A 27,984-nucleotide genomic window follows, 5' to 3' on the forward strand; every position below is an offset into this window, starting at 1 on the left:
CATTGATCATGATCACAGTAGAAACCAGCATGGCTGCTAAACAACCACATCAGGAAGAGCACCATAAGCACCACCAACAGCATCCATCTTCTACTGAATGGTCTTTCAAGGGACAGAAAGTGCACATGCTCACACAGCACTCCAAGATGGTCCTTGATAATCAAACATGTAAATGAAGAACACTAACGTGTTCTAAGTGCATTTTGTCACAGAATTACCATTGGGAACTGAACCACAAAATACTGAGGAGATCAAAAGCTTCACAGGATACAGATGTGGATCTGCTATATGGATATCTAACATTACTGGCAGAAGAAAAAAGTCTTTTAAGGCAACTGATTACTATCTAACTGGCTAAAAGTGCCCCCCCCCCCCCGATTATGGAATAAATCTCCTAATCACAAATCATGCACAACACAAAATTTTTGCCACTTGAAGGTACCTGATCTCTCAACAGTCAGGACAATGGACTAGCCAGATTAGACCCATCATTAGTCATGGTGGACAGAGTATGTGACTAAGTAAAGGGGCTCTTCAGCTGTGCTAACAAGTCCTTGGCCTAGACTACTTTTTATTTTCAAGTCAGTTACAGCTGTTGTGACCATAGTGGCACTGCTTAGACTTTTTTCCTTCAGGTAAAAGTCACCCAAAATTTGTTCGTTAAGCCTGGTACTAAACAGGTCTAAAATACAGTGTTTTAACTACATCAAGCAAGGTTGATTTCATTCTTTATATATAAGCACGCTCATATGTACCCAGTGTTGCACCATCAGCTATGTTTGAGTTAACTTTAGAGAAAGGAATATAGAACTCTTGGTGTTGCAACAAAGACTTTCGGTTTATAACACGCCAAATTACAGTATGGTTTGATCTTTATGTACATGTAGGGTCTCATAAAACTAAGAGAAAAGAAAAAAAATACCTTGGTTCCTTCTTAGTGACTTCCCTTCATTATGAAAAGACAAAAGAATTAAAAGAAAGGTAAATAAAAATACAAAATCACTTGAAATTAGAAGTATAAGTGAAAACATTTAACACTAAGTTTAACTATTTCTAAGTTTCAGTATACAAGTTTGCCTCTTGATCAGTTTTTCAGGATCAGTACTTGAAAACAGATGGTATGTGGCAATACCCAAGCATGTGCCCAATAAAAAGAAAAAAAAGAACCACCAACCAAAACCAAACAAATAGCCCCCTCCCCCAAACACCAGCCAGCACAGTGCCCTCAAGTTATTTTTTCTGCTCTCAAGCATTACCTGTATTTAGGCTGAAGAGAATCAGAGAGAACTTGCTGAGCTATCTCAGTGTCCCATTCGGCAAAATACCTGCAGATATATATGTTTAGGGTGAATTGTTAAAGAAACACAACAACAACAACAAAAAGCATCTTAAGGCATACTAAGCTGCCCATACACACCCTTTTAAAGGTCACTACACGTGCTATGCAATGAGTAGCATTTAACATGTTAAATTAATTAAACTGCTACTTAGACCCCCAACATGAAAGTTAAAAGCAGCCTCAAATTACAAGTGCAATCCTATAAGCACTTAGTGAACGTAAATTACCAGAGTCCCCTTTCTACCCACCCTACAGAAAGTCAGTTGCTTATTACTAGAGCATGTTGGCTGCTGAGCTCAAGAGAAAGCAGTTCAGGCTTCTTGATCTGGCAGATTCATTAAGCAAGATAAGAGTCATCACAGGAGACTAAGAAACGAAATACATGGTAAGATTCATCTTCAATGGAAGTTCAAAGCCAGAGTCAAGAGTCCAGATCCTCAACTGAGCTTTGATAGAGAACGACATATGGACAGTGGATGATTCATGTCCTTCAATCTGTAAAAGCAGAAAATATTTCTTTTTCCCCTCACAGGGAGAGGTTATTTTACCAAATGTTTCTGAGTTATGTAACTATCTGCAGTAGATACAAGGGCTGGAGGAAATAACAAGCATTCATCAATTTCCAAATTACCAGACAGATATGGTACCAATACCTGGTATGCATGAGGCAGAAGGGAAAAGTGATGTAAACTCACTGCTTAATTTTGAGTATCACCAGAAACTGAAGTAGTAGTCCAACTACAGAAGTCTGCCATCAGTGGCTGCATTTCAAGTATTTTGCCTAAGAATTCAGCATGAAATTCCCAAACACAAAAGCTGAGCAGTAACACAACCCTCTCACCTGCCCACTTCCAGGTCATTTTGTTTGAGGAGATCTAGACATTGGCGAAAATATACTTTTCAGTTTCTTTCTTGTAGGAAGAGTGTGCTAACTTACTGTCACAGAGAAACTAAAAGAAGGGCTTAACAAACAGTATTACTGAGTTGAATTAGGAACAAAAGGAGACCCCTTCAAGAAGAGAAACCCTTAAAAAACTGGGCTAGGACATGAATTATTTCATTTTTTTTATATGAAGTCCCCAGCACTTTTATAAGTTATTCCCACAGACTTGCCAAAAATCTGCAAGTAATGCTGCTTTTCATGACTTCATACACACATAAACCCATCTACAGAAGAACATACTTACACCAAGTTATATAAGCCCAGGAGACCCATTCCTCTAAAGTCTGTTTTAGGATCGTCACCTTGGAAACCAATTTCACACCACTGCTTTGAAATCCGAGCTTTCAGTGGCGAATTGGGCTTCAAGCATTTCCACAACTAGGAAGATTACAGGTAAAACATAATTAAACTTCCACACATTAGTATGGCTTTTTCTTCTTTTTAAACCAAGCTAAGTTCCAATGTAACATCACTGCATTGCTATCCCAGCAACCCAAACATAAAATCAAATTAAATTCCTGGGGGGTAAAGAGGGTGTGTGGGGGAAATCCCAAACCACTCTTAAGTATTACACATGTTTCTGCCCTACAAGGCCCTTCCAACCTTATCGGCAGCCGCTGTAACGTCTCACACAAGGACTTGGTTTGATGCACAAAGCACGAACAAAACAGCATCTGCCTCCCTAAGCGCAGAGACAGGAATGGCCTGGAATTTGGTTGTAAATCACTGACAGAGCAGCAGGCAATCAGCCCTCAGGTCCCTGAGGCTCTGCAGCAATCTTTTCTCAGGCATCTTTTGCAAGTCTCTGGAAGGGTTATAAATCAAAAGTGCTGACTTGGCTACCACAGTGCTGAAAAGCAAATCAGAGAACATAAAAAAATCCATACAAGAATAGCATGTGCCACCTTCATATTTAACTGAGGGGTGAATCATTCATTGATCTCACATAAAGAAAAAGGACAAAGTGATTTAACAAGCCAGATCCTCAGCTGGAATAAATCCACTTAGCCACACTGGTCCAGCAACGTTAGTGCCTAAATATGTTGCTAGGCACCTAAAAGCAGCCTAAATTGACGTGTCTGACAAATACATACCTTTCTGCACATCTTGTGCCATATCACAAACTCACCCTTTCTAAAGTGTATTGAGAGATCATAAACCATGAGTTGGTAAGTAGGGCCTCAAGAAATGCACTCTGACAAAGCCTACCGAAGGGAAAGAGCTGTATGCACATTTCCCAAACAGAAAACCCAGAAATTGTATTAATTTTAGCTATTCTAATTACATTTAAAATGAAGTGCCTTAGGAAGGTTTAAAGTTTAATGATTTCACTTTGTAATGACTGCATAAGCATCACTGTTTAAATTATATTTGCTGTCTTTCTTGTTCATCCATCAACAGTAAATACAGTATTATTCATTAGTTCAATCACATTAAGTTAATCTTTCATTCATAGAGTGCCCTCCTGGTAAACATGAATAAATGATAGACATTAGGAACCTCAATTACCCATTGCAGAGATCACTTAGCAGAATATCTAGAAGGACTGAAAACCAACTGGCCTATTCTTTCCCAGCTTGGGTTGGAAACCAAATTAAACCCTTGGACATATTTCCATTTGACATGAAAATTTGCAAAAGCAAAATGCCTACTGTAAACAAGTGCTAATACACAGGTTATACTGGAGGCAGATGGTGAAACTGATACTTTCTTCAACATTACAAATTTTAAAGCCTAAGCTGCACTGTTTCATCTCCCCTCAGACAAACGCTCAGTTTTTATTCTGCTTTTTTTCTCATGCAGTTATGTTTTTAAACCACTTATGTGGCTACACGTCATTGCTGACATAATTCTTAGGAGCGTCCAAGAACCAGGACCTTGCCCTCACAGGCTGGGTGGCCAGGAAGGAGACCACAGCCAGCTCCTTGGTGCTTCTCACCTGTGACTGCATCCTCAGACCCAACTTCCTGCTCTCTGGGCAGTGTAGATGCCCAGTGTACTTAGAAATGCTTTCTTGGAGCCAAAGGCCCTCATTAAACCTGCAGCCAGCTACCTAGTATTTTCAGGGACCAACATTGTAGGCTGGCACCTGGATCTCCCACCTGCAAGACACAGGCTTCCTCACTGGGTAAAGCTGATGTGTACTTTTAGTTAAAGCATACTCCACCCCCAGAAATTTGGGTGTTTGACTGCACAGGGGCACGACCTGAACAGGAGGAATCTATCTGCCCTGTCGTACCTAGTGGCTAGAGCACTCCTTCAGGGGCAGCTCTGGATTTTGACTTCCTCGCAAGACTCCCACTGCACAGCAAGGAGCCAACCTTAAAGACAGCTTTTCAGACACCTACAGGAACTCTTTGACCATTTGAAGCATTTTTTAGAAATAGTTATTTGCATCCATAAGTGCTTATACAAGATGCCTACTGGGATTTTTAGAAGTACCTGGAAGCCCATGTAACTATAGCAAAGTTTCCAGAAGCTCCCACTGTAGCCTGTGTAAAGCACTACACTGCAAGCTAGAGTGTAGAAGACAGCTTCATCATCATGTGCTGTAAAAATCCAGTTAACGTCGGATGGGGGCAGAAGCACAGGTAGTGTTTAAGTTTTCAATATTTTTGTTTAAAATAATTTTAAAACCCCCAAACAGGTGGTATGTTTTTATAACACCTGAAAACTCTGTAAGAATGCATTTTGCTTGTAGATAAACTCATTATCACAATTCTGTGTTTCTTGCCATTTCTCTGAAGCATCTTGCACTAGCTACAGTCACAAACAGGATCAGAAGAAATACTAGGACTTGCTATTAGGCTATTTTCTACCCCCTTTATTCTCTCCTCAATTCCTTTCTAAAAGCTCTCTAGCTCTCTCTCTCCTTATGGCTTCAAGATCATCTTCCTGAAAAAATACTTTTATTATCTGCCCCAGTGCAAGGCTTTCCTGAAAGCATGAAGTAAGTAAAACCCAATTGGTATGGTTTTCATCACTCTATGTGTGTTATCTAAAGAATGTTTTTATTTTGTTTTCATTTGAAAATATATTTGGGAAATATAAACATGTAAATCATCATCTCCCACCCTTCCATCCCACACAATGAAAGCTAGAGGTTTTGAAGACAATGTCTTCAAAAAATACAAGAAACTGAAGAAAAAAAAAGTTTATTCTGGTTAAGACAGAAAAATACCCTTCTCATATCGAAGAAAGGTGTACTGAAGTAGGACCTAAGGCTATTTTTCCAGAGCTCATAGCGTAGAGCTGTTATCTGCAGTAAGAGCTGTGTATCCAGTGCTTAGATACAGTCCAGCCAAGGGACACACATTCATCAGCCAGGGAGAGAGCTGCTTGCTTGGCAGGTGTTACACCCAGCCAGATTAATATGCTGTATAGCTTTATCTTAAAACAGGTATACAATGGAGGAAGGCAAAAATACCTCTCGATGTTTTAAAAAGGCTTTTAAACCAGGCTCTTTGGAGCTGACATGAATAAAGGATGCCCTTTAAGTACTTCTTAAGCACCTACCTTCAGAAGCATTTCCTCATGTTGCGGATTCTCCGAATCGTACATCTCTCTGCGCAGCTTTTCAACCTCTGCAATCAGATTTCTGTACCCCACAATCTGCAGCAGGCATGCCTGAAGAGATACTCCCAACCTGAGATGGGGGGAAAAGGAACAACATAATCCAACTCAATCATATGTAGCCATGAAACAGCACTACTGCATACATACCTGTAATTCACATGAGTAATGTTACAATGAATTCATGTAACACTAATTACAATGGGAGACTTTCCAAGAGATCAATATTACATTAAACAAGGCCTTGTGAAATGCAGTCTTATTTAGCGCCTGCCTTAGATGATAAAATTTGGGATTTTTCAAAACTTTGAACGGTAAATTTTCACACTGAAATCCCATTATAACTATACACAGCAGCATTAAATGCCTGCAACAAGCACATCACTGAATCCTTCTCCTCACTCAAACGGCAGCTTCTCGAGCAATACCCTGAGACCAGAGATGTGAACTATAAATGAGGTGAGGGGGAGAGAAAGCTCAGCAAAAAGCTAAAAATACTCATTTTGCTTCTGTGCCACAAAAGCTAGCATAAAGACGACAAAAACCTAAAGTAACATAGTTGAAAGATCTGCCTCCGGGCAGCTTTTTTTTGGGTCTCATGTTAAGAATCACCATAATGGCTCTCTTTTCATTATAATGCAGATTTTATGTTTCCTTTTTACATTTCCTGATGCATCATCATTAAAAAAAAAAAAAAAAAAAAACACAAAAAAACACCACACCAAAAAACCAACCCCCAAAACCCAAACCCCCAAATCCCAAACAAGTGGCTTCCATAGCTTTAAATTACAATGCCTTATTCAGTTTTAGGATAAGATTTTATAGTATTAAATACAATTAATGCAGTACACAACTGTCATGCTCATAGGAATGTTTAATTATATATGGAAAGAAACCCTTTAATTTTTAATAACGTCTGAAATTATCTGAAGTCCTAGTACGAATTTGGAGGGCACGGTTAAATCTGTACCCTCATTCCTCTGTGGAACGCAGGCTACACTGATATTAAGCTGCCCAGGTTCCTCATCTGTCTTGTTTGATATACTGAAACATTTTGTTTATTCCATAACACTGTTAAATTTTCTGAGCAGAAGGGTTTTCACTGCTTATCTTTTGAGATTAATCTACAGAATCAGAGACGTCATCATTAGGCCATTTCTCTTGCTGCAATTTCATGCTATTTGTGGCTATAACCCTTTCAGAGTAACCTATGCAGTATTTTCCCTCCTTTGTGGTTTGTTTTTTGGTGGGTGGGGTTTTTTTTTTTTTTGTTAGTTTGGTTGGTTTTTTGGTTTTTTTGTTTGTTTGTTTGTTCTGGTTGGTTTTTTTAAAAAACATGCTTTACTTGCTGTACAGTTTTACAGAAAGGCTGCATTTCAAAGAAAGCTGAAAAGCTATCAAGACTGCACGTGAATTGCTATAGTGTATCACTAAACCACAGCCATAATGTTTTTAACTACTCTATAACCTCAGAGTAGTTTAGAGCAGAACACCATAGGCAGTGGCAGAGTAATTTTATATTAAAGAAAATACATATTTTTAAGTTCCAGGCTGCACAACATACACAAAGCAAGCCACATTTGCACTTTATCTAAAGGCAGTCAAATGCTCCATGCAATGTTATTCGGGGTGGGGGGGGGTGGCGAATACAGAATTATTTTCCCCACTCTCCTTGTCATTAAGCTTTTGCTCTCCTCCTTGCCAAACAGAGGATGTGGGTGAGCTGCTGATGCCCCGCACCTCCTCCTGGCCATCCCTGTGCTGGTGGTAGCAGTTCTCAGAGCACACGAGCAACCTACCTGGGCTTGCACCCCCACTGCGCTCATCTCCAGGTGCTCCACCAGGTGGAGGCAAGTCCAAAACTGGGAATATTTCATGGAATGCTTCCATAGTTAGTGCAGACTGCACATGTCACCACCTGGTTATTCAACCTACTTGCTCCCACCACTAAATATACACGTTTATCTCAGAGGCATTGATAAAGAGAAATTACTGTGGGTCACCTCCTCCTCTTCAGGTCACGGCAGCCTACAGCCTTCGAGAACAGCTCAGCACAAACACGCCTGGGATGCTAGTTCAGCTCTGCAAAGATGCTACATTAACAAAAATGACTGCATACAGATTTGCAGGAACACATATAGTATGACACATGTTCCCTTGTCCTTACCCCAGGAGATTTCAAGTCTCAACGTTTTTTTTTACGTTCAAGAGTAGGCAAGCCAATTGATTTTCCTTAATCCTGACTAAAGAAATAGCTGACCTGTTTTTGCTAAAATTTTTCCAGAAAACTTTAGTATAAAATAAGTGCCTCACATGTAAAACTTCAGTGCAGATGCTTAAAGTTTAGCAGAACTATGGTTAGTTTAATATAAGGAGCAATTTAGTGGCAGGGTGTGTTTCTATGGATGTGGCACCACCTTGCACATCTCAGGCCTCCATTCCTCACTGTTTTGAAAAGATACTTCAAACTGAGGTAAGTATAAGGGGCTATGGGGATGAAAGACTCAGTCCTGTAAAATGTTGAGTGCAAGGGTTTTAGTCGAAAAACAATTAAGCATTTGTTCTGTGCTAAGCGTATGAACACCACCTGCATTAAACAAAAAATAGTTCAAGAGTTTTCTTGTTTGTTCCTTTGGGGTTTTTTTTTGTGGCTTTTTTTTGGGGGGGTGGGTGGGTTTTGTTGTTATTGTTTATTTGGTTTTGTTTGTTTGTTTGTTTAATATTAGGACCAGATCACTCAAAACGTAACTTAAGGTTTAGGGGCCTGATTCAAACAAGCAGACATCATTTTCACCTCTCCTTGCTCTCTCTTCTGGAAGACAGCATTTCTTCAGAGGCCAAAGGCAATGCCATGAGGAGAATCAAATGGTGATCTCTGGAGTCATACAAAATACTACTGTAATGAATTCCTTGTTTTTTCTTGGAATTATTCCACCCAGTTACCCAAGGGTCCAACACTGAGAAGCGAGTACTTGAATCAGCCCGACTGCTAACGCTGCAGTTACTGATGTCCACAGGCCGGGCTCCGAGCTGTGCGCATTTACATCCTGCAGTTTTTCCTCATATGTCACCTTCACTAATTTTGCCATAACTGAATTTTTTTCTGAATTTCTGCTATCAGCATCCTGTGCAATACAAGAGTACCAGAGCTGTGACATCCTCCTCAGACGAGCAGCCTCTCAGCAAGGCCTCACATCCACTTGAAGCAGCTGCTCTCTCATCACCCTCCCTTTGAAGGTCCTGTGGGCAAGGTCCTGTGAAGAGACACCCCTGGAAAAGCTCTGGGCCCACTCCCAGAAAAACTTCACAGACCTTCTCATCTATGAGAATGAGGTATTCTCTTTGGTTTCTCTTATTTTCCTCCCTTCTTTAAAGGTTGGGTCACCATTTTTTTCAATCCAGGTGGACGGTGGTCATGTCCACAATAGTTGTCTCTCAAGTTAGAGAGATACCCAGTATACTCTATGTCCTTTATGATCAGTGAAGCCTCATTTTAAGACTACCTAATTACTGTCCTTTTCACTGGGGGTAGGGTTGGGGGGGTCATTCCTGTAATGAGACCAAAAAAATTATATTTTTCCAACTGAAGTTTTGGGTTTTGTTGTTGCAGCAAGGCCCTAGGACCACCTTACCTGTTGATGCTGCTGACCACTTAAAAGCAGCTATCAATTTGTAGATGCCCATTATGGATTATGTACATCATTTTCAAGTCTGGGAAGAGGAGCAAACCTCAGACTGATCACCTGAATACAACCCTCAACATTTCTCCCACTGATTCCTGATCTAGACCATCTTGTGCCTTAAGCTAGGGTCTTAAGCTAGGTAAGGCAACCACAAAAGCATTACCACTTACTCTTGAAATACATACTTGTAAATTTAGTGGTTTGTTGGAAATCTCTTCTTACCACCAAGACCTTGTAGCATTAAAAGTATATCAGCTATGCTGTATTGTTAGAACTTGTGTTTGGATAATCAAGGGCAGTTTTAAAATGTAACTGATATAAATGGTATACTGGTTTACAACAGGATGATTTCTTCCCTACTCAAAAAGCCACACAGCCTCGCTAAGAAGCCATCACTGTCACTGACAGGACCACCTGCCTTGGTGGTATTTTAACCCTGGGGAAGTGGGCCCCATAAATCAATGCATCAACAATATACTAAGACAGCATGACTCAGGAAGCAGCTAGAGAAAGAGACTCAGGACTTGCCTATTACAGTCACCATAAAAGATTATTCATTTTTCCATCGGCTTTTTCACAGCAAAGCTTAAGTTGAAGTTTTATGTTGAGAGACAGAATTCATCCTCAAACTGTGTGCCACAATAGCTACAGAGAACCAGTTCTCCAGGGAACTAGGCACTGAAGAAATCAATAATTCCCATTTGTTTTGTAAGGAAACCATGAACTTACTGTGGATTTATATCTGGATTAATCCTTTTCAGCTCCATGATGTCATCTATAGTTTTTTCAATAGCATCAGGGTGAACACTTACTGAAGTTTGCAGCCGCTAAAAAGAGGTTTTAAACACATATTAATTCTTATGGAAGGTATTATTCAATAGAAGTTAACAATGGTAAATTTGATACCCAAAAACTTCTAGATTAAGAGCCCAGAAGACCCAATTCAATATATATACACACCTTTCCAGTCTATTCAACACTACTGACTAGTTTTAGAGTGCTAGCCCTAGAAGAACTTGAGTCGCTTCACCATGCCTGTGTAGTCAGTCTATCACATTTCTGTGGCAGCAGCTAGTGAAGGTGATCTGCACTGAGGCCTTTGATCAAGAAGCAGCTTCAGACCATCCACTTCATTACACTGGAATCACTAGCCTTCATTTGGCATCCCCTCTCCCAACACATTGCAGTAACACAGCAAAACATTCTTGCTTTCTCTTGCACGTCATTGCACTTTGTAGAAATGCTCCTGGAAGTTCAGTATTCAGAAATCAACACACCTTCCAAAAATTAAAAGAGTTTGAACTGTCTGGTGCTTTGTCTCAAAACTACACAGTTGCTTAAATGCAAGCTTTTAAATAAGTTTCTGCCTTTCTGTTTGTGCTAGAAGTACATTTGGAAGCACTATGCTGAACTATGAGCTATGTGACATCGTTTTTGCTAATGCTGAGGTAAGCTTTTCAACATCACTGATTCTCACGCCAAAGAGAAATGAACGGCTGAACGATGCCGTTTAATGTATACACACATGCTTTGTGAGAAGAATTTAGGTTAGCACCACCAGTGCTACAGTGAAAGGATGAAGTGACAGAGGCTGTTCTCCATTAATGCGTTTAAAAGGAAAGCAGAGAACAAAGTTGTCTTGGCTATCTAGGTACTGCTGTCTTCAGCCTCTTTTATGGCTCCTTTCCCGACAAAAAACCTGAGGTGTAAAGTGTGTAAGTGACTGACTGCAGATTACAGAAATTCTAAGACAGGATGAGGAATCAAGCCAAGAAACCCCAAATTACAACACATCAGCCTTGTCATCTCCCTCCACCATGGCCTGTTGCCCCTTGATTCCATCAGTTTCACAGTGTGTTTGTCCCTGAAGCACAGGACACTGTCCCCAACTTTGCAAGATCACCTGCTATTGCAGACACTAGACCCTCTTCAGTAGAAGATGGTGTTAATGTAAAATCATATCAAACCTTAAAGCGATTTTTTGGGGTGAGCAAGCAGCAGACTGAACAAACCAACTGTACAGGGCACAACAGAAAAGGTGAAGGATGAGATCTTTCACTCACCTTACTTTTTGAACCTTTCAGTGATGCCTCTGTAAGAGAACAGTATTTGAAAGCATCATGTCAGACAAGCTAAGTTTATATTAGATTCATTTAACAATTTATTTATTTATAAGAATGAAGTCATACTATTTTTAGCTCACACAGAAAGGTACAAAGGCATGCAGAACTAAGTATTTTGCAGTTACCTATTTTCATAGTTCTGGCAGCTCCAGGTTTGGTATTGTAACAGATCCTTTGCAATTCACATTGACCTGTTAGTTTCCTGACCACGAATTTCAGGCAGCGCCACAAGCATTTGCAGTAGAAGTACAGGCATACCTGGACAAACATCCTGGCAAAAGAAGAAGCCTGAAAGTAAGAGTCTTGAGCAGAGTTTGTTTCAACAAGCTCACCACCCAAAGAGAAGGTACTTCCTCACCTCAAATTCCCAGTGCCTAAAGGCAGCTTTAAAGCAAAAGCAGCATTCATACTGCAAATGTTTACCCTGGTAAGTGTTAAATCATGCTTTTTAGTCTTAGCCAACAACAACAAAAAAACCAAACCCAAACCAAAACACGCACAAAGCACCAGAACTGGAAGCACAGAATAAGTCCACTCCAGAGTTCTCAAAAGAGTATTTCTAGAAAACTCTTTGTCCCCTTAAAATAAAGAGCCATATAGTTCCTACTAATGTTTTGGGCAAACAGGACTACATGAGAAGTGAGCACAGCTCACCTTGTTATCATGGCTGCTGAGGATCCAGGGAACCACTACACCCTGGCTTAGCTTTGCCTCTGCATCCGGCTGCTCCAAGTAGAGTGGCTGGTTATCCTAACAAACATGAATCAACACTCATGTCAGGTCACTAAGAGTGAAAAGCTACAATTAAGGAAACCAAAGCTTCCCCCGCTTTAGGAGAAAAGGTGTTTAAGAACCTGTCCTGAGGACTGCCAGTTCTTCCCAAGATCAGTTGTTATACAGCACTGATGCTGTGCAATTTCTCAAAGTACAGAACTGACAGTAAGCCAAGAAAGCCGTTATTTAGGTACTGCATCCAGTTTCAAGCCCCAGCAATACAAAACGGACTTTGACAAACCGGATGGATTTCAGTGGAAGCACCTGAGATGGTAAAGCTGGAGCACAGACCCTGTGAGGAGAGGCTGGGAGAGTTGGGATTGTTCAGCCTGGAGCAGAGAGAACTTCAAGGCAACCTAACAGCAGCCCCCAGTGCCTGTGGGAAGATCATGGAGAAGACAGAGCCAGGCTCTTCACAGTGGTGCAGGGCAGAAAGACATAGGACAACAGTCATAAGCTGAAAAATAAGAGGCTCAACCTAGGTAGAAGGAGAAGATTTTTCCCCCCATGAGGACACTCAGGTAGTGGCACAGGTTTCCCAAAGAGGCTGTTCAATCTCCTTCCTCAGAGTTTTTTAAGCCCTGACTGGAAGAAGCCCTGAGCAGCCCTTTCTGACCTCAGAGCTGACCTGCTGCGAGCAGGAGGTTGGACCAGAGACCTGCTGATGCCCCTCCCAGCTTGAACTAGCCTGTAATCCTATCAAAGCCTGAAAAAGTCTGCATATATGAGAAACGCTCTATTTTAAAGTTTGTTAGCATTGCAGCTGCTACCAAAGCCCACATACTGCTACCACAATTACATAACACACCTCAAAAACAGACTACATTGGCTACAACGTATTTGGACACAATTTAGCTTTCTTGTTTCTGTGGCTATGAAGGCACAGATCCTGCCATGTTACCCAACTGTCAACCCCCATGGGGTGTACCAGGACTTGAGGTGGGGTAGGATCCACCAAGGGTCCCTGGGTTCAGAAGAAGCACCTCTCAGAAAAGGCTAGACTGCAAATACCTGACAATGGGAACATCGCCATCTGGACACAGTCCTGGTTAACTGGCTCTAGGTGGCCTTGCTAGAGCAGGGGTGGGGACTAGATGACCTTCAGAGGTCCCCTCCAACCTCAACCTCTCTGTGATTACATTCTATGATTACATTATAGAAAAACGTCAATACAGCTTTGATATTCTAGCTTGCCACTAAATGGTCAAAAATAATTTGGTCCATTATGTTCTAAGCCTGTATGTATGCGTATTCATCATTAGCCCATTATTTCCTCCACATGCTGTTGATGCTTTCAAAGGACAGTTATTTGATAGGATACTCTGTATTATTCTTTTCAATGGAGTTTGGTGGTTATTCAGGAATACTGAATTCCAGATACTCAAATCTGTTATAGCTTTAATAAAGTTTGAAGAGCTCATTCATTTCCTAAAAACATCCTGAAGGGCATGGTGTAGAAGGACATTCAGGGAAGGGAAGATAAGTTAACTCATGTTAATGTCCACACAGTAGTTTAATCTGCTTTATGTTTGCTTTAGCTTAATCCCCTTTGAAGGAGGATTAAGCTAGGGGAACTAAAGCCATTTTATGTCTAAATGGAGAGCATCCACATGAGTATTTAACATGCTTTAAAAGCATCCACTTTATCTTCACACTTTTAGTTAATTCACTTAACGCTCCAAATGCATGCAGGCAACCCCCTTGTCTTTATGCAACAGGAAGCCTCTATTTTAAATACAAAGTGAAACCTAAAGAATGAGGAATCACTCCCACACTGGAATCAGACTTGAGACAAGCAAAAAAGTTTCAGCTCCTGATGCTGAAATATTTGGGTGTCCTGTCCCACACCATCCACTGTAAGATGTGCCAGAACACGCTACTGTGAGGAGTTCCTATGTGCTTCACAGCAGGTTATCACCTTCAGTATTAAGAACTAGGCCAGTTACCAGGAGGCAAGTCCATCATCAGCCAAGCAGCTATTATTTAAGTTTCCAACAGTCAGAAATGTAAGTCAGTTAAAGAGTCAATCTCATATAAAGTCAACTAATGCCTTCAGCTGCAACCTTTAACAGGGGCTTGAAAAAAGCCACAGGCTAACATTGGGCATTTTGGTTTTCCAGTACACATTTGATATCAACCTTCACAGATTTGAATACTCCATCATCCCTGAAGAGTCCAAACACAACCTATAGCCATCCCTCGGCCTCCTCAGCACACCCCAGCTCTGTAGTAAGGCTGAAGGCCCAAAGAAATTAATACAAGAGTAATGCCAAACTGGAAGGTGGAATGTGGTAAAACAAAGTTCCGCATTTTCACCATACATTTGTAGCAGAAATTAGGGGTGCTTTCTTTTGGCCTGCTTTGTTTCCAAAGGTTAGGTCTCTATTAGAGCAACTCACTACCCAGAGAGCTCATTTATGTGAAAGAAGTGGTGAATGACTCAACTTCATGTTAACAACCCATTGTAAGATTTCCTTCTAATGGGCAAGATAGCTCCCGTAAAAACCATGTGTCCTTTAAGAAAGCTCGTGCCTACACTTGATTTATTCCAGAGCTGAAACATCACAACCCATTTCATTACTCAAAACCTTGTTTCTTACTATATTGTGTGATGTGGATAAGTTTTGGGATAGGGGTGGCAGTGGAAGGTGTTAGGTGCACTTGAATTATATGTTGCTGCCTTTAAGCTCAGTGACAGATTTGCAAATCAAAGGAAAAACTCTAAATGGGATAGAGCTGTGACCACATGATTGCAACCACCTTCCCACTAAAGTTTTGCTTTGGCTGTGATTTACACAAAGATTAACTAATAAAAATGCATCTACTAAAAACATGTCACTACAGCATGCAAACACTGCATCTGTGATTCACTAAAGTATACTTAGCAGCTATTACTAATAAAGCAAACAAACACTAGTTTTGACTAGGCAGCTTATAGAAAAAAAAAAAACTTAGCCTTTGTGGATACCTTCAATTTTCTACTACTCATCCATCTCAAGCTTACAACAGTTGAAATCTTCCATTTGTAACATGAACAGCATAAAAAGTAACAAGTTTGTTTTCAAAGGGTTGTTCTTTATAAAAGGGAATTCTTGCTTGCAGAAGTCCTGTAATAAAAGCACACTAGTGATTAAGACAAGTTTTATGTTAGCCACTATGCACTTCAGTTCACGTAAGCAAAGTGGAGACGCTGGCAGTTACAAAACAAAACACGACATATCATGAACAAGAAGCCACATGGAAGTGTAGCATAAGCCACGTGTTTGACTACAGCATGGTGGCATTAACCTCTGCTTTTGTTTTAGAGTCCAATGCCAAACCTCCTATCCACTCAATCTCTTTGGTATTTTTTTTTTCCTGCTTGCCTTTGCAGGTTTTGTCAGCACAGAAAATAGTGTGCTTCACCAGCAGTTTGCGTAGTCATGTACAGCAATACTTCAGATCCTGAGGTGAGCTTTAAGAACGGAAGCATCAGAGAAATGAAGGTGTTCCTCAGGGACTTGCACTCTACTCTTCCACATCCTGATACAAGCTCCTCCTCCTCCTGTATTACATACAGTTGCACAGACCTACAGATTTGTGTTTATACATGTACAGTGTGTTACAAGAGTTCATATGAACATTTATTCAGGTAAAACAAAGAAAAAACTGCATAATAAGATGCTGATGCACACAGGCCTAATCAACAGGCAATTCCCTTGCCAAGGATGCTGTATGAGTGGAAACATGTGCAGCCATCCTCCCATGAGAAGTCAGGGTTACACATTCCCAGAGTTGATGCCAATCACTTGGATATCAGAAGCTACCTGTTAGGTTCTGAGCAATACCAACGCAACTCAGCATAGTTCTCCCAGCTTGGCTCACAGAAAGAGTCACTGAACTCCAAGATCAATACTACAGAAAAATGTACTTGTTACTTGGGTTCCAAGGCAGGGGGACAGAGGGGTGGTGGTGGTGGAAATCAAAGCAACAAAATATTCTGAAACTGTTAAGTATTCCCTTGCATATCTGGAAGAGACTTACGGAATACCACCAAGTGCTCAAAGCTACAACCACAATAGCCTGAAGTGCCACAGAAATGTAAAGTTTTCTTTTGTATAATTAGCAAACATCAGTTAAGGACTGGTATATGCACCTATTTCATCTCTCCTTCTTCCGTGCTCATCTACTTTTAACTCTTTCATATCTTCCCTGCTGTATGTCACTGCTTCCAAGCTCTAATTTTCTGCTAAGAACAGCTTTAACCAAAAAAAGAATTAGGCAGTCAGTACCTTGCAAGGACTATCAGGAATACTGCAAAACCAAGCAAGCAACCGATCTCTATCAGCAATAATGGGGCTCACTAGGGGTTCTGGAGAACTTTCTTCCATGAGGGAGGGCATAAAGAAAGGGGGTTCTACAGTTGCTAGGATCCTTGCAAAACAGAGAAATTTAGAGGCAAAAAAAGCACAAAGTAAGAGTACTGCTGCTGCAGTCACAACACTTCTATTCCCCACAACACGTGCTGCTCTGCCTGGGGTAAGAAAGCATACAGCAGCAAGAAGCAGAGAGAACCAAGCATGTTGTTTCACACCATGACATTGCAAAGGGAAGGACAGAAGTGGTCTGTCAACAAGCAGTTGCAAGGTTTGCCCTCAACTAGCCCAACTGATGTCAGGTCAGTGTGATGGGAATGGCACACATGATCATTATTAGAATTTACATATCTCTCCAACAACAGTATGACATCACATTTTCATGAAATCTGGCTCCTTATTTAAAGGTGACTGGCTCTAGACAGCCTTCTCCCTGATAAGGAGACAGAAGCAAAATTGAGCAAAGGTTTCCAAAGTTGTCTAATATTTCTGTGAAGCTCTTTCCTGTGTGAGGTATGTTTGCCTAAATAGCAAGATGTATTTATAATGCAACGTGGTATTTCACTGACATGAAGGGAAGTAGAGATTAATTATTGTGCAACATTTTTGAAACTAAAAATTGATGGTGCTTATTCCCTCCCCTGGTAATTTCAGAACCTTAGTATTTTCAGAGCTAGTAACAAACAGAACAAATACTTTGGGTAAAATGAAAACTTCAGCGAGATACCCAATGCTAGTGACTGGACTTAAAATTGGGGCAGGGGGGTGGGGAAGCAAGCAAAACCCAAAAACCAACAAAAAAAACCCCCCAACCCACTAGTTTAAAAGAATAAAATAAAGGTCACTCTATCTACTTACACATCATTTTCTTTCCTGTGTGTCCTGTTTTAGTTCCAATGGATAGGAAAGATTCTTACTCAACTATTTTTCCTGAAGGACATACTCAGCTCAGAGAAGAAAGTGTTACACATCAGTATTTCCTTCCTGAGAATTCTGATTATGGCTTGAGAAGTCAAGGACATACTAGTTATGGATGACAAGCTGTCCAAATGGGTGAGTAAGCAAGTGATACTACCCTGTTAGGAGCTGATTAACTTGACTATCTTTGGGGTTTTTTGTGAAACTTACAGTGTGTATACAAGGTCAACTAAGTAGTAATGTACCAATCACCCTTTCTGCCATAGGCAAACCTGCTATTAGCTCCTTTCAAACACAAGAAATTTTTTTCATTCTGCATCTTTACAGACTTGACAGCTGAAATCCACCTTATTTCTCCATTTAGACATGAAAGCAAGTCACCGTGGCAACTAAGGAAGACAAAAGAGTAGTTTTTTTACAGCAGCTTTCCACACTTTACCTGCTCTTACTTTTTGCTGACTTGATTTTCATTTTATCTTATGTGATTCCAGTAAAACAGAACTTATGCTGAAAATCTGCTAGTGCTTACAGGCTGTTTTGCAGTAGATCAAGAGAAGGTGTCGAGTTTCCAGGATTTATTGAGAAAACCTAAGTGTCTGCTACAGTTGGTTCTCCAAGTCATTATTATTTCAGATGTTTAAGGTAAGTTAGTCAAAGTGGAATTGTCACTGACAGACTCTTCAAAACCCCTTTACAAAAAAAGAAAGCACTGAAAGATAAAATATTTCCCTGAGACACAGTTTTATTATTTCATAAGTAATATTTCAGATTTTAGGAATAATTCATATCAGAGCAAGCTGAGAAAAAGAGAAACCTGGAACAGCTATTTTTGTTTAGACATCGCCTTGGATTAGAGATATGAGCATAAGAGTCCTGTAGTTTACTGGCCAACAGCACTCCCCTAAATGTAGGTATTTAGAGTTATTCCAAGTATTAGACTGCCAAAAAAAAAAGCTTCTCCTTCTACTGGAAAGCAGCAGCTGTTGAAAGCAGGCAGATGAAAAGCCAGAGATGAAGTTCTGTTAATTAAGGATCCCCCAGTCTAAAAATTATATTCTTATAAGAGATGTAGATGTCAAACCAGCTGCTATTTGTGCAAGCATAGCCCCTTTCTTCACTATTCAGATGTGTAATACAGTCCTGGGAAAGGCAGGGATAGAGGAAGTAATTCAGATTGACTGCACAAGCAACTAATTCACTTTAGGACTTATTTTGAAGTTTTGCAATTGTTCAAATACTGTAGGACTTCAGTTTATTAAAAGCAGTCTTACTGCATGGCACCACAACATGTATCTTCTCATATCTTTTTAATTGTCTCATTCAATGGCTGAACTTTGTGTTAGAAATGTACTATGAGACACATTTTTAAGTTACTTTTACAATGACAATTTCATTTTCCAGTTAAAGTAGAGATGGTGACTGTCAGCGAAGGTAGGTAACTTCAGGGTCAAGCCATTTCTCAACAGGTAAAGACTACCTTTCAGAGTACATCTTAGAGAAAAAACATACACAAACAAACAAAAAAAATCTCCCCCAAAACTAAACCACCCACCTCACATCTCAAGTAAACACCCATGTCAAAAGCAATAAAACATTATGCCATAAGTTTTTAAAGGGATATTGCATACTTGTCTATTGTTCTAAATATCAGTAGGAACAAATTTCATCACCTTCACATAAAATACAGTTTAGCCAGTGTTGTCAATGGCATGAAGCAAACATCTTTTTACTTCCTTTAAACATGAGGATGTACCAGCGTTACTTGTATAAAACAAAGCAATTGCTTCAATTGTGGAAGAGCAGTCAACATTCAAAGTCTTACCTTTTCCATTGCCTTTCATGTGAGGCCCTTAAAGCTCCATATATTTGTGGATCATGCAGATTGTACTTTATACTCAGCCCCAGTGAGGCACATCTGGAGTGCTATGTTCAGGGCTAGGCTCCCCAGTACTAGACAGACATGGACATACTGGATAGAGTCCAACAATGGACCATGAAGGTGGTTAAGGGACTGGGAGCATGCGTTGCAGAAGGACAGACTGAGAGGTAGGGGCTCAGGGGGATCTCATCTATGTGCATAAATACCTGATGGTGGTAGTAAAGATGACAGAGCCAGATGCTTCTTGGTGCTGCCTACTGACAGGACAAGAGGCAATAGGCACAGACAAAAATGCAGGGACTGCGTTTAAATCTAAGGGTGGTTTTTTAAATTTTTGTTTTGTTACTGTTTTTAAATTGTAAGGGTCATCAAACAATCAGAACAGGTTGTTCAGAGAGGCTGCAGAGTCTCCATCCTTGGAGATGCTCAAAACGTGACTGGACACAGCCCTGAACAACCTGCTGTAGCTGACCCTGCTTTGAGCAAGGGGATTGGACTTGATGATTTCCAGAGCTGTCTTTCAACCTCATTAACCACAGAATCACAGAATAGTTGAAGACTAAACAGGGCTTCTTAAATGGAAAGGTCTGGTGGAAAAAAGACAATTCACTGATATTAAATACAAAATAGACTATGTCAAATGAGAGACAGGAGATGTCAAGCTGATTATAAAAAGCCATGTCAATGGTCCAACAGATGAGTAGTAAGCACAGCAAAAGCAGCATGCAAATTACACTAGCTCCTCATTATCTGTACTCACACCTACAGTGTTTTGTTTAGAAGACAAACTTCAATAGCAATCAGAGAACCCTGATGCAGCATGCCTTTTGATAGTAGCAGCAGAGACTACAGCATGCCTCCAATACACAAACCTAACTCAGACCTGAGCGGCAAGTCTGCCTACAGGTGAGAATCTTCTCTTACAACAAGCTGGATTTGAAAGCCACTGTTGAAATTCCTCCTTGGGTCTCCAGGTGAATACCTGCTGCATGAAGTTGCTGCAGGTAAACTACAGTCACTATTCAGAGAGAGCAGTTGAGATTATCTTAACTTTACAGGTGTAACTGTACTGGCTCCTCTCTCCATCTGTTTTGTGGCATTTTCTGTGTTGCAGTCAATAAGATGACTTGCAGTTTGTGTGGACTTAACTCATTGGATTTAAACACAGAGATAATCTATGCCATCAGAATCAGCTAGTCCGGTGTATACTCCATGTTGTGCAACAAGGAAAACACTGTGCCACTGAGCAGTTGTTGCCATCAGTACACCACACTCAGCCCCACATTTAATCTTCACAAACAGTTAAGGATGCTTTTAGCAAGCTCCTGGGTCACTGCTGTTGTTAATGGACAAACACTAAGGGACACGTTATACATTAACTTGTTTATTTTCCAGCTGATTTCCAAGCTGGAAGACTTAATATCCTTGTCTTGCATGTATATCTCTGCACCTCCAAACTTCACTGCCTTATTCCCTATCACACAAACCTGCAACCACAACACATACAACAGAACTCACTATCCCCAGTAAGTGCTTTTCTTGGAGGATGACCCCAGTTTATTTCTTAATCTCCCCATATTTCTTCTATATTTACAAAATATGAGGAGTATAGTACTCATATCAGTTCATGTCAAAGGATTAACGTAAAATAAGAAAATCCAGATGCTTGTAAGTAAACAGAATAGCTTTCCTATTTCAACAGTGTTTTCCTATTTGAGGTGCTCTGTATTGACCCCCCAATGCAACTTTCTGTTCAGCATTTGGAATGTTGGGCTTTCTATAACAAAATCCTAGACTGTGTTACTTATCTAAGAAATTGCTTTTCAGAAGGTCTACCTTGGCTACCTAAGAGAAGCTAACGCCATCAAGACTTCTCAAATCTTTTAGGATTCACTGACTTTAGAAATACCATGAAAAGAAGTAGGAAGTAGTTTCTTCAAGACAGCCTCAGGAACCCATACATTCAGAACAGCATGCTTTCTCCAACATGGAAAAACCACCAAGGGGCCAGGACAGCCAAAGGAGGGCAGAACCAGCAGTTTAAAGGGAGAAGCAAAGCATTTACTGTAGTCAGGGAAGAGCTAGCAGCTTAAAAGTTGTCAGCAGCTCAGCTTCTCAATCAGGAAAGAGCAAAATTACATTATGCTCAAAAGATACCAGGCCATTATGAGGGCAAGCTGTAACACCCTCTGTGAACCCAGTTAGAGGCTCCCACCCCTCCCACAGGATGGTAGAGTCCCATTTATGCAGGATTCACAGCCCAGATCCCATATGGCACCAATTTGTGACCTTGGGCCAGGCTGCTGAGCAAGTCTGTACAGAGAAAGAAAGGTAAAAATTAGAGGTAGGACTGCCGAGATGAAAATCATTAGCAGGATCCAAGGAAGGCTCCAACATGGGACATTATAAAATTGTAAAGGGAAAAAGCACTGCAGGGACATTAGCCAGGCTAGTTGTCAGCCATCAGGTCACTGGACCAGTATCAATGGAGTTGGTGAAAGACTCGGGACCATCTAGGATCTGGGACAGAACTGCAGGGGCCAATCCTTTCCCTCCTGACTGGTGCTCATCAGGGTGGTGAGCACAGTAACACCTAGCCTAATGGCTTATTAAGTCTTAACTGTCTTTCATGGGTGTTGACAAATAAATAATCACTTTATACTTTTAACCTGCGTATATCCTGTTTACAGAGTCCTTTTGCAGCTAGCTCAAGATGCTTGAGGAAACTGACCCAAACACTCCACAGAAATGCTTAAGCCAAGGCTGGCTTGGCAGCAAAATCATTACAGATGATCAGCCTAGAGGTAATGATGCTGATATCCATAGTGTATAAGATTCTTTGCTATAAACAGTCAAAAAAAGAGAGAAAAATATAGTGACAGATGCTCTATACAGAAGCACATGTTTCAGCCCTCTTGAAAAGGTTTTTCCCATCGAGAGAAAATATGATTTTTTTGGTTTATACACAAATTAAGCTCTTGATCTGTATTAGTTTCTAGGAGTGTTCAATTCCCTCCACCAACTACAGAACAAAGACAACATGGGCTTTCTGTACTTACAGCTGGTGTCTGCAAGTTCCTCATTCTACCCCTGATTTACAGAGAAACAGCTGCAAGTCATACGTAGGAGCAAGTAACAGACATTTCTCCCCAAACTGAACACAATCAGCTTCAAAAACATTTGCACATCTTCACCAAGCCTCTCCCCTTCTCCGCTTTCACAAATAACACTCAAAAAATCCAGACAGCAGACAAGAATGGGAAAGAAAAAACCCAACATTTTTGTTCTATGTTACTGTTTCTCCTATTTTCCCCTGATATATTAGGCACTACCAATTTGATACATCACTGCTCCAATCCCACAAGACAGTTCCCACATTCTTTGCTTCTATAAAGAACTGGAAAGGAAATTTTAAATTAAAATAACTTTAATTAAATAGTGAAATCTAGGTGAACAGAAAGCAATAAACTAGTTTACACCTTCTGTACTACTGGTAACAGCTAAAACACTTCACTCACTGCAGCATAGAAGTAATTAGAATAATTTAACATTTTTGAAAAAGTACAGAACAGTTACCTTAGGAAGTGTTTCATGGTGACCGTTTGGTTTGTGCTGCTAGAACCGCAATCTGTTGATCACTGATAACCTCTTCTTTGCAGGTGATATCAGTGCTGTAGAAATAGAATTGAGATGTATTTACTAACAGGAAAAGAAAAGGAAAAAAAAAAAAAGAAATTGTACTTCAGTTTTCTAAATTACTCTTAAAACAAACATCTATGGAAATACATGGGAAAGATGTTAAGAAAACTCATGTCAATAAAAACAAAGTGAAAAATCGTAATTTGTTTACACTCTTCAGCCTGAGCGTATACTTTGACCAGACTACACTACCCATGTCTCTTCTCAGAAAAGGAGTAAAGAATTTGAGTACAGAAATAAGTAAGAAAGCTCAAAGAAAAATCTGGAGAACTTCAAACACTTCTCGTGTTCTTCAAACACCTGTCTGGCTCACAGCAGCTTCCAAGTGGCAGTTTCAAGAGACACTCAGCTCACTCTGCTCTTAAAAGCTCTCTGTTCCCCAAAATTTGCAACAGCATTTGGAGACCTTGGGTAAAAGTAGCATGTAAGCAAAGAGCTACTACTGGGTCCTGATTTAATTCACTATAAGAGATGTCAGGTAATCAGTTTTCCAGGTGACCAACTTTATTAAATGATACATATGATGTCTTAAAAATAGATACAGTTGACCAGGTTGCCCATCCATTCTGAGATCTGGTGTCCTACAGTTAATTTTTATTATGATTACCATTTAGTTCCAGTAGAGGAGAGGAACAGGAAAAATTCAGGAACATCATAAATACAACCCTGCCCATGTACTGCAGACTGTCCCCAGTCATCACCCTCTTTACTTCAGGTTTCTACAATGAAGTATTCACATACAAGTGTTATTTGACTGAGAGATGCAGACTTCTCAGCTTACTGTATTTTATATCCTGTAAAAGGCAATAAGACATCTTTACTTGCTGCCAGAAAACAGGGTACTGCTACACATGTCTGCTATTGGGACAGCTTAATCCAAGACTTAAAGGGAGCAAGACCACCCTTTCAAGCTCTGTACTGGTACAAACCACACACAAAGGCCTGAATTAAAGCTGTGCTGTTAAGAAATCATTTAAGAGCCCATGTTTCATTAGCACTGCATGCAGCATGCTGGAAAGTACCTGAAGGCCTTAAAAAAAAAAATCTAGCCTCTTTTGTCACAAAGTTATAAATCTAGAGGACCTCAAATGTATTTTCTTTTGCAGGACCTATCAGCACTGATGGGATAAAAATCTTCTTACTCTACCTTGTTCTCATATTCTTTCCTTTTTGTAACTTGCAAGTTTCACATTATGCTGTTGCCTGCTGACAGGAACAGAACAAGCATTTAAGTTGAGAAAAACGCAGCTATCTTGTTGGATTACATCACATACAGCTTTCTAAAAATACATAATCCCTGAACTGTGAAAGCTTCATTCATTTATATCATTTTTGACTGGCTGAATCATGTTGCTGTCCCCTGAATACAGCTGTAATTGGTGCTGGCTGCAGTGACACCTGCTTGCAAGGGCAGAGCGACACTAACATCAAACTCTGGTTCATTAATGAACACAGTAGGCAGGCTCCTAACACTTCCTGCTACAGCTTTTGATAGGTCTTCAACAACAGCAAGCACAGGGAGCACAGAAGATAAGCAAAAACTGGAGGGGATGTAACCTGCTCCCCTTCTCCAGTCTAATAATTTGCTGTTTAAAAGATACAGTTTGTGAAAGATTCTCACAGCTGAGTCTCAGCTTTTTAGCATCAACTTGAACAAAGGAAGCTTCACCACAATATTTGACTCATAAGGGCAGCAGTGTAAGGAACACACCAGAAGTGCCAGGAGCTGTCAAATCAAGCCCCTCTAAAAGTGTGTGCTGACCTCAGCCTCTGAGGTCAGCTCCTTCTTGATTCTGATCAAGGTCCTTGTTGAAAATGATGCTGCTTCTTTACTACTGCTTTAAAGGGAAGAGAAGTTCCACTTGCCTAAACTCCAGAATTGGTTCATCCAAATGTGGCATGGTAGGACCTTCAAGACACTCTCCCTTCAAGAACAGTTACCAGCTACATCCAATTATAAATTTGTTTTGAATGCTCGTTAAAAATTAGAGTGTTTCAAAAACTGTATTTTAAGAAGTCAACATTGCTGTTCATAAACCCCTGCCTTCTACCCAGAAAGCTAAACTCAAAGGAAGGTTGTTAGTTGCAAAGGAAAAGCATAACTAAATGACACAACAAGCATGACAAGTGGTTACAAAGTGCCAGTTTGGGATGTCTTTAAAAGCCCATCCTTGGAATTAAAAGAATAATTCTCCTTGTTCTCTCCTTTTAGTTAAAAGGGGGTGGGGGCAGTCACTAGAATGCAACTTTACAGCTGAAGTCCTGATGCCACAGAAGTCACCATCAAAACTCTCCAGCTTGGAAAGGACAAGTTCCAGGCTGCAGGCTTCAACAGCTAGTCCCCTACAGCACAGGCCCAGCCAATAACCAGGTCCATAGGAAGGCTATGGCCTCAAAAGCAGTTTCCTCCACTGGAGCACAAAGCAAGAAAATTCCACCTGACTCTACCAAGAAAGTTTGAGACCTAGAGGCAAGACTTCCAGCACAAACAAAAGTACAGAGAGTCTATGCTGCTGTCTTGGTTCTTAAGGTAAAAAGTTTACTTTAATGTCTGGCAGACAGGCTTTGTAAGTGCTGTCGTCTGCTAAGTACAAGGATAGAAATCCATGCCATGGTCTGCGATTCTTGCAACATATCACTTACATGGACACACACATACACATGGCATTAAGCTATTGACATCCAGACTAGACTGGGAAGCCAAATCAGAAGGCGAGAATTTAGTCATCTTTAGACAAGCAGGACTGGAGGGCAGCATTCACCATTTACATATACCTCCATGAGTGATCCTCTAGGGGAGTTCAATAAAGATTTTCTGTGACGAAAACAGTAATTAAATTCTTTAAAAAGATTGTTACCACAATTCACAGCTGAGTAAATTCAACTATTCATAAACCTGTAGAGCCAACAATTTCTGCCAACATCTTTTCCTCTCAAAATGTAGTAGATTTAAGTGAAAAAAAGAAATAGAATCCCATACAAAATAAACTAGTACTCTATTTTACTTCCAGTAGATTTGTTACAGCGTCTCAGTGAACAAGAAGAGCAGCTATAGCTTTGGACAACATTTACACCACTTCGGAGTTTGCCTGAAAAATTTTAGTCAATTGCCATTAGGTGTGCTTAGAGAAAAAGCATTTGTGGTCAGGGAGAGGGACTTGACTTACAATCTCCTGTTTCCTTAAGGAAAGAGTTTCCTCAGCAAGTTGGATGTCTGCAGATCAGGAAGGCTTTCAATGTCCACTTGTGGGAAAGGAAGACACATATGAGAAAAATATTTCTACAAGTGACAGATGATCAGCGTAATGAATATTTGTGACCTTGTTGAAAGAAAGAACACAACAATTATACAATTTAGTTGGGCAGTTTGACAGCAGTTATGGATTTGGGGAGACTGAAATACAAGTTTCTGAAGACTCAACTTCCTGCACTTTTGAAATCCTACTTTTGTCAGAAAGTGCCAGACTTCCAGCAGGATGCCCAGAGCCAGCAGGTACCCAGTGGAGAGCAGCCTGTTGGCCACAGCACCCACCTACCACTCTGAGAATCCAAGTTTGCACTTTTACATGGTTTCACTCATGTGAACTTGCTGCTGTGTTTTTCTGCAGCCTAAGAAAATGTTCCAGCTTTAAGCTATAGACACTCACATTTTCTCAGTAAGGAACCTGCAAGATACTTCCCCTCTTCTCCTTTTGCAGGCAGCTTTTCAGCCTTTTCTGATTTTAAGTTATGCAGCTGGAGTAAGCCTAAAGACAAGTAGGTTTGATTTCATTAACTATCTTTCATTAATTCCCTAGAAGTAGCTCACACCAACACCACAGATCCACCACTGAAAACCTCTTGGACCAACGTTTAAAGTTTGCTCTTTGGCATGAAGATACTCATGTTCTAAGGCTCTAGAGTAAGGATGACAGAGCAAGGACGCTGTTTGGATCTCCCATATGCTTTAGTTTCTCAGCTTGCAGGATTATATCCCGTACCACACCACTTCCACAAAAATCAACCTCCTCCTCCCTCCAACAACACACCCACATACCCATTCACTGCCAATTGTTTCATCCAGTTTATCTTAAACTAGACAGGAGTTTCCCCTCATAAAACTAGCTACAGCTTTTCTTGGAATAGAAGCAGTACTACGACAATCACATAGAACAGCAACACTATTGCAAGATCTGTCTGAAAATATAAATGGATCTTTCCTTAAATAAACATTAAGTATTTGAATTCCTGTGACTTTATGATCTTTTAAGCAGTATAGCAAAACATGCATCAATCTGAAAGGTTAACAGTTGCTGGAGGCTGAAAGAAGTCAACAATAAGCCTTAAAAGTCACCTCTTTATCTGAAGCTGACAGTTTGCTTTGTTTCTCTTCAAGAAAGCTACAGATACAGCTGAGGGAAAAAATTGTGTTAAATAACACAAATCACCATATTTGCAGAGTAACATATAAAACCAAGGGAGCTTTCTTCCTAATGTTTGTCTTGCAAGCTAATGACTCACCTGGCATATTGCAAACATTTTTAGAAGGTTTATATTCTAATTATAAAGAAAGAATAGCTGTGCTGAAGAGAGAAATCATCAGAACAATTAAGACGAGCAGGCTGAACATAGGACTTCATGTGGATCATTAGATTACAGTTCATCCAAACTTTCCTCCTCACAAAAAAAAAAAAAAAGGACATATGTTTGAAGTAGAAG

General features: G+C 40.3%; 1 protein-coding gene across 7 annotated transcripts in view; it reads right to left on the minus strand.

Moving 5' to 3' along the window:
- Window positions 1-27,984, minus strand: part of ELMOD1 (ELMO domain containing 1) — a 60,268-nt gene that overhangs the window by 10,076 nt on the left and 22,208 nt on the right. For 2 of the 7 annotated variants that reach the window (XM_030042817.2, XM_030042816.2), the window contains exons 2-9: window positions 23,164-23,258; window positions 11,787-11,932; window positions 11,602-11,630; window positions 10,268-10,365; window positions 5,799-5,928; window positions 2,527-2,660; window positions 1,257-1,325; window positions 923-946 (exon numbers count right to left, since the gene is read on the minus strand). In XM_030042817.2, coding sequence (XP_029898677.1) covers window positions 923-946; window positions 1,257-1,325; window positions 2,527-2,660; window positions 5,799-5,928; window positions 10,268-10,365; window positions 11,602-11,630; window positions 11,787-11,932; window positions 23,164-23,180 — 647 coding nt within the window. In that variant the 5' untranslated portion in view covers window positions 23,181-23,258. Of the gene's footprint in view, window positions 1-922; window positions 947-1,256; window positions 1,326-2,526; window positions 2,661-5,798; window positions 5,929-10,267; window positions 10,366-11,601; window positions 11,631-11,786; window positions 11,950-12,315; window positions 12,412-15,403; window positions 15,543-23,163; window positions 23,259-27,984 lie in introns of those variants that run through there. The other 5 variants (XM_030042819.2, XM_030042818.2, XM_030042820.2 and 2 more) reach the window with 5 other exon arrangements.

The sequence above is a fragment of the Aquila chrysaetos genome, chromosome 19, assembly GCF_900496995.4.
Source record: "Aquila chrysaetos chrysaetos chromosome 19, bAquChr1.4, whole genome shotgun sequence".
NCBI classification, from domain to species: domain Eukaryota; kingdom Metazoa; phylum Chordata; class Aves; order Accipitriformes; family Accipitridae; genus Aquila; species Aquila chrysaetos.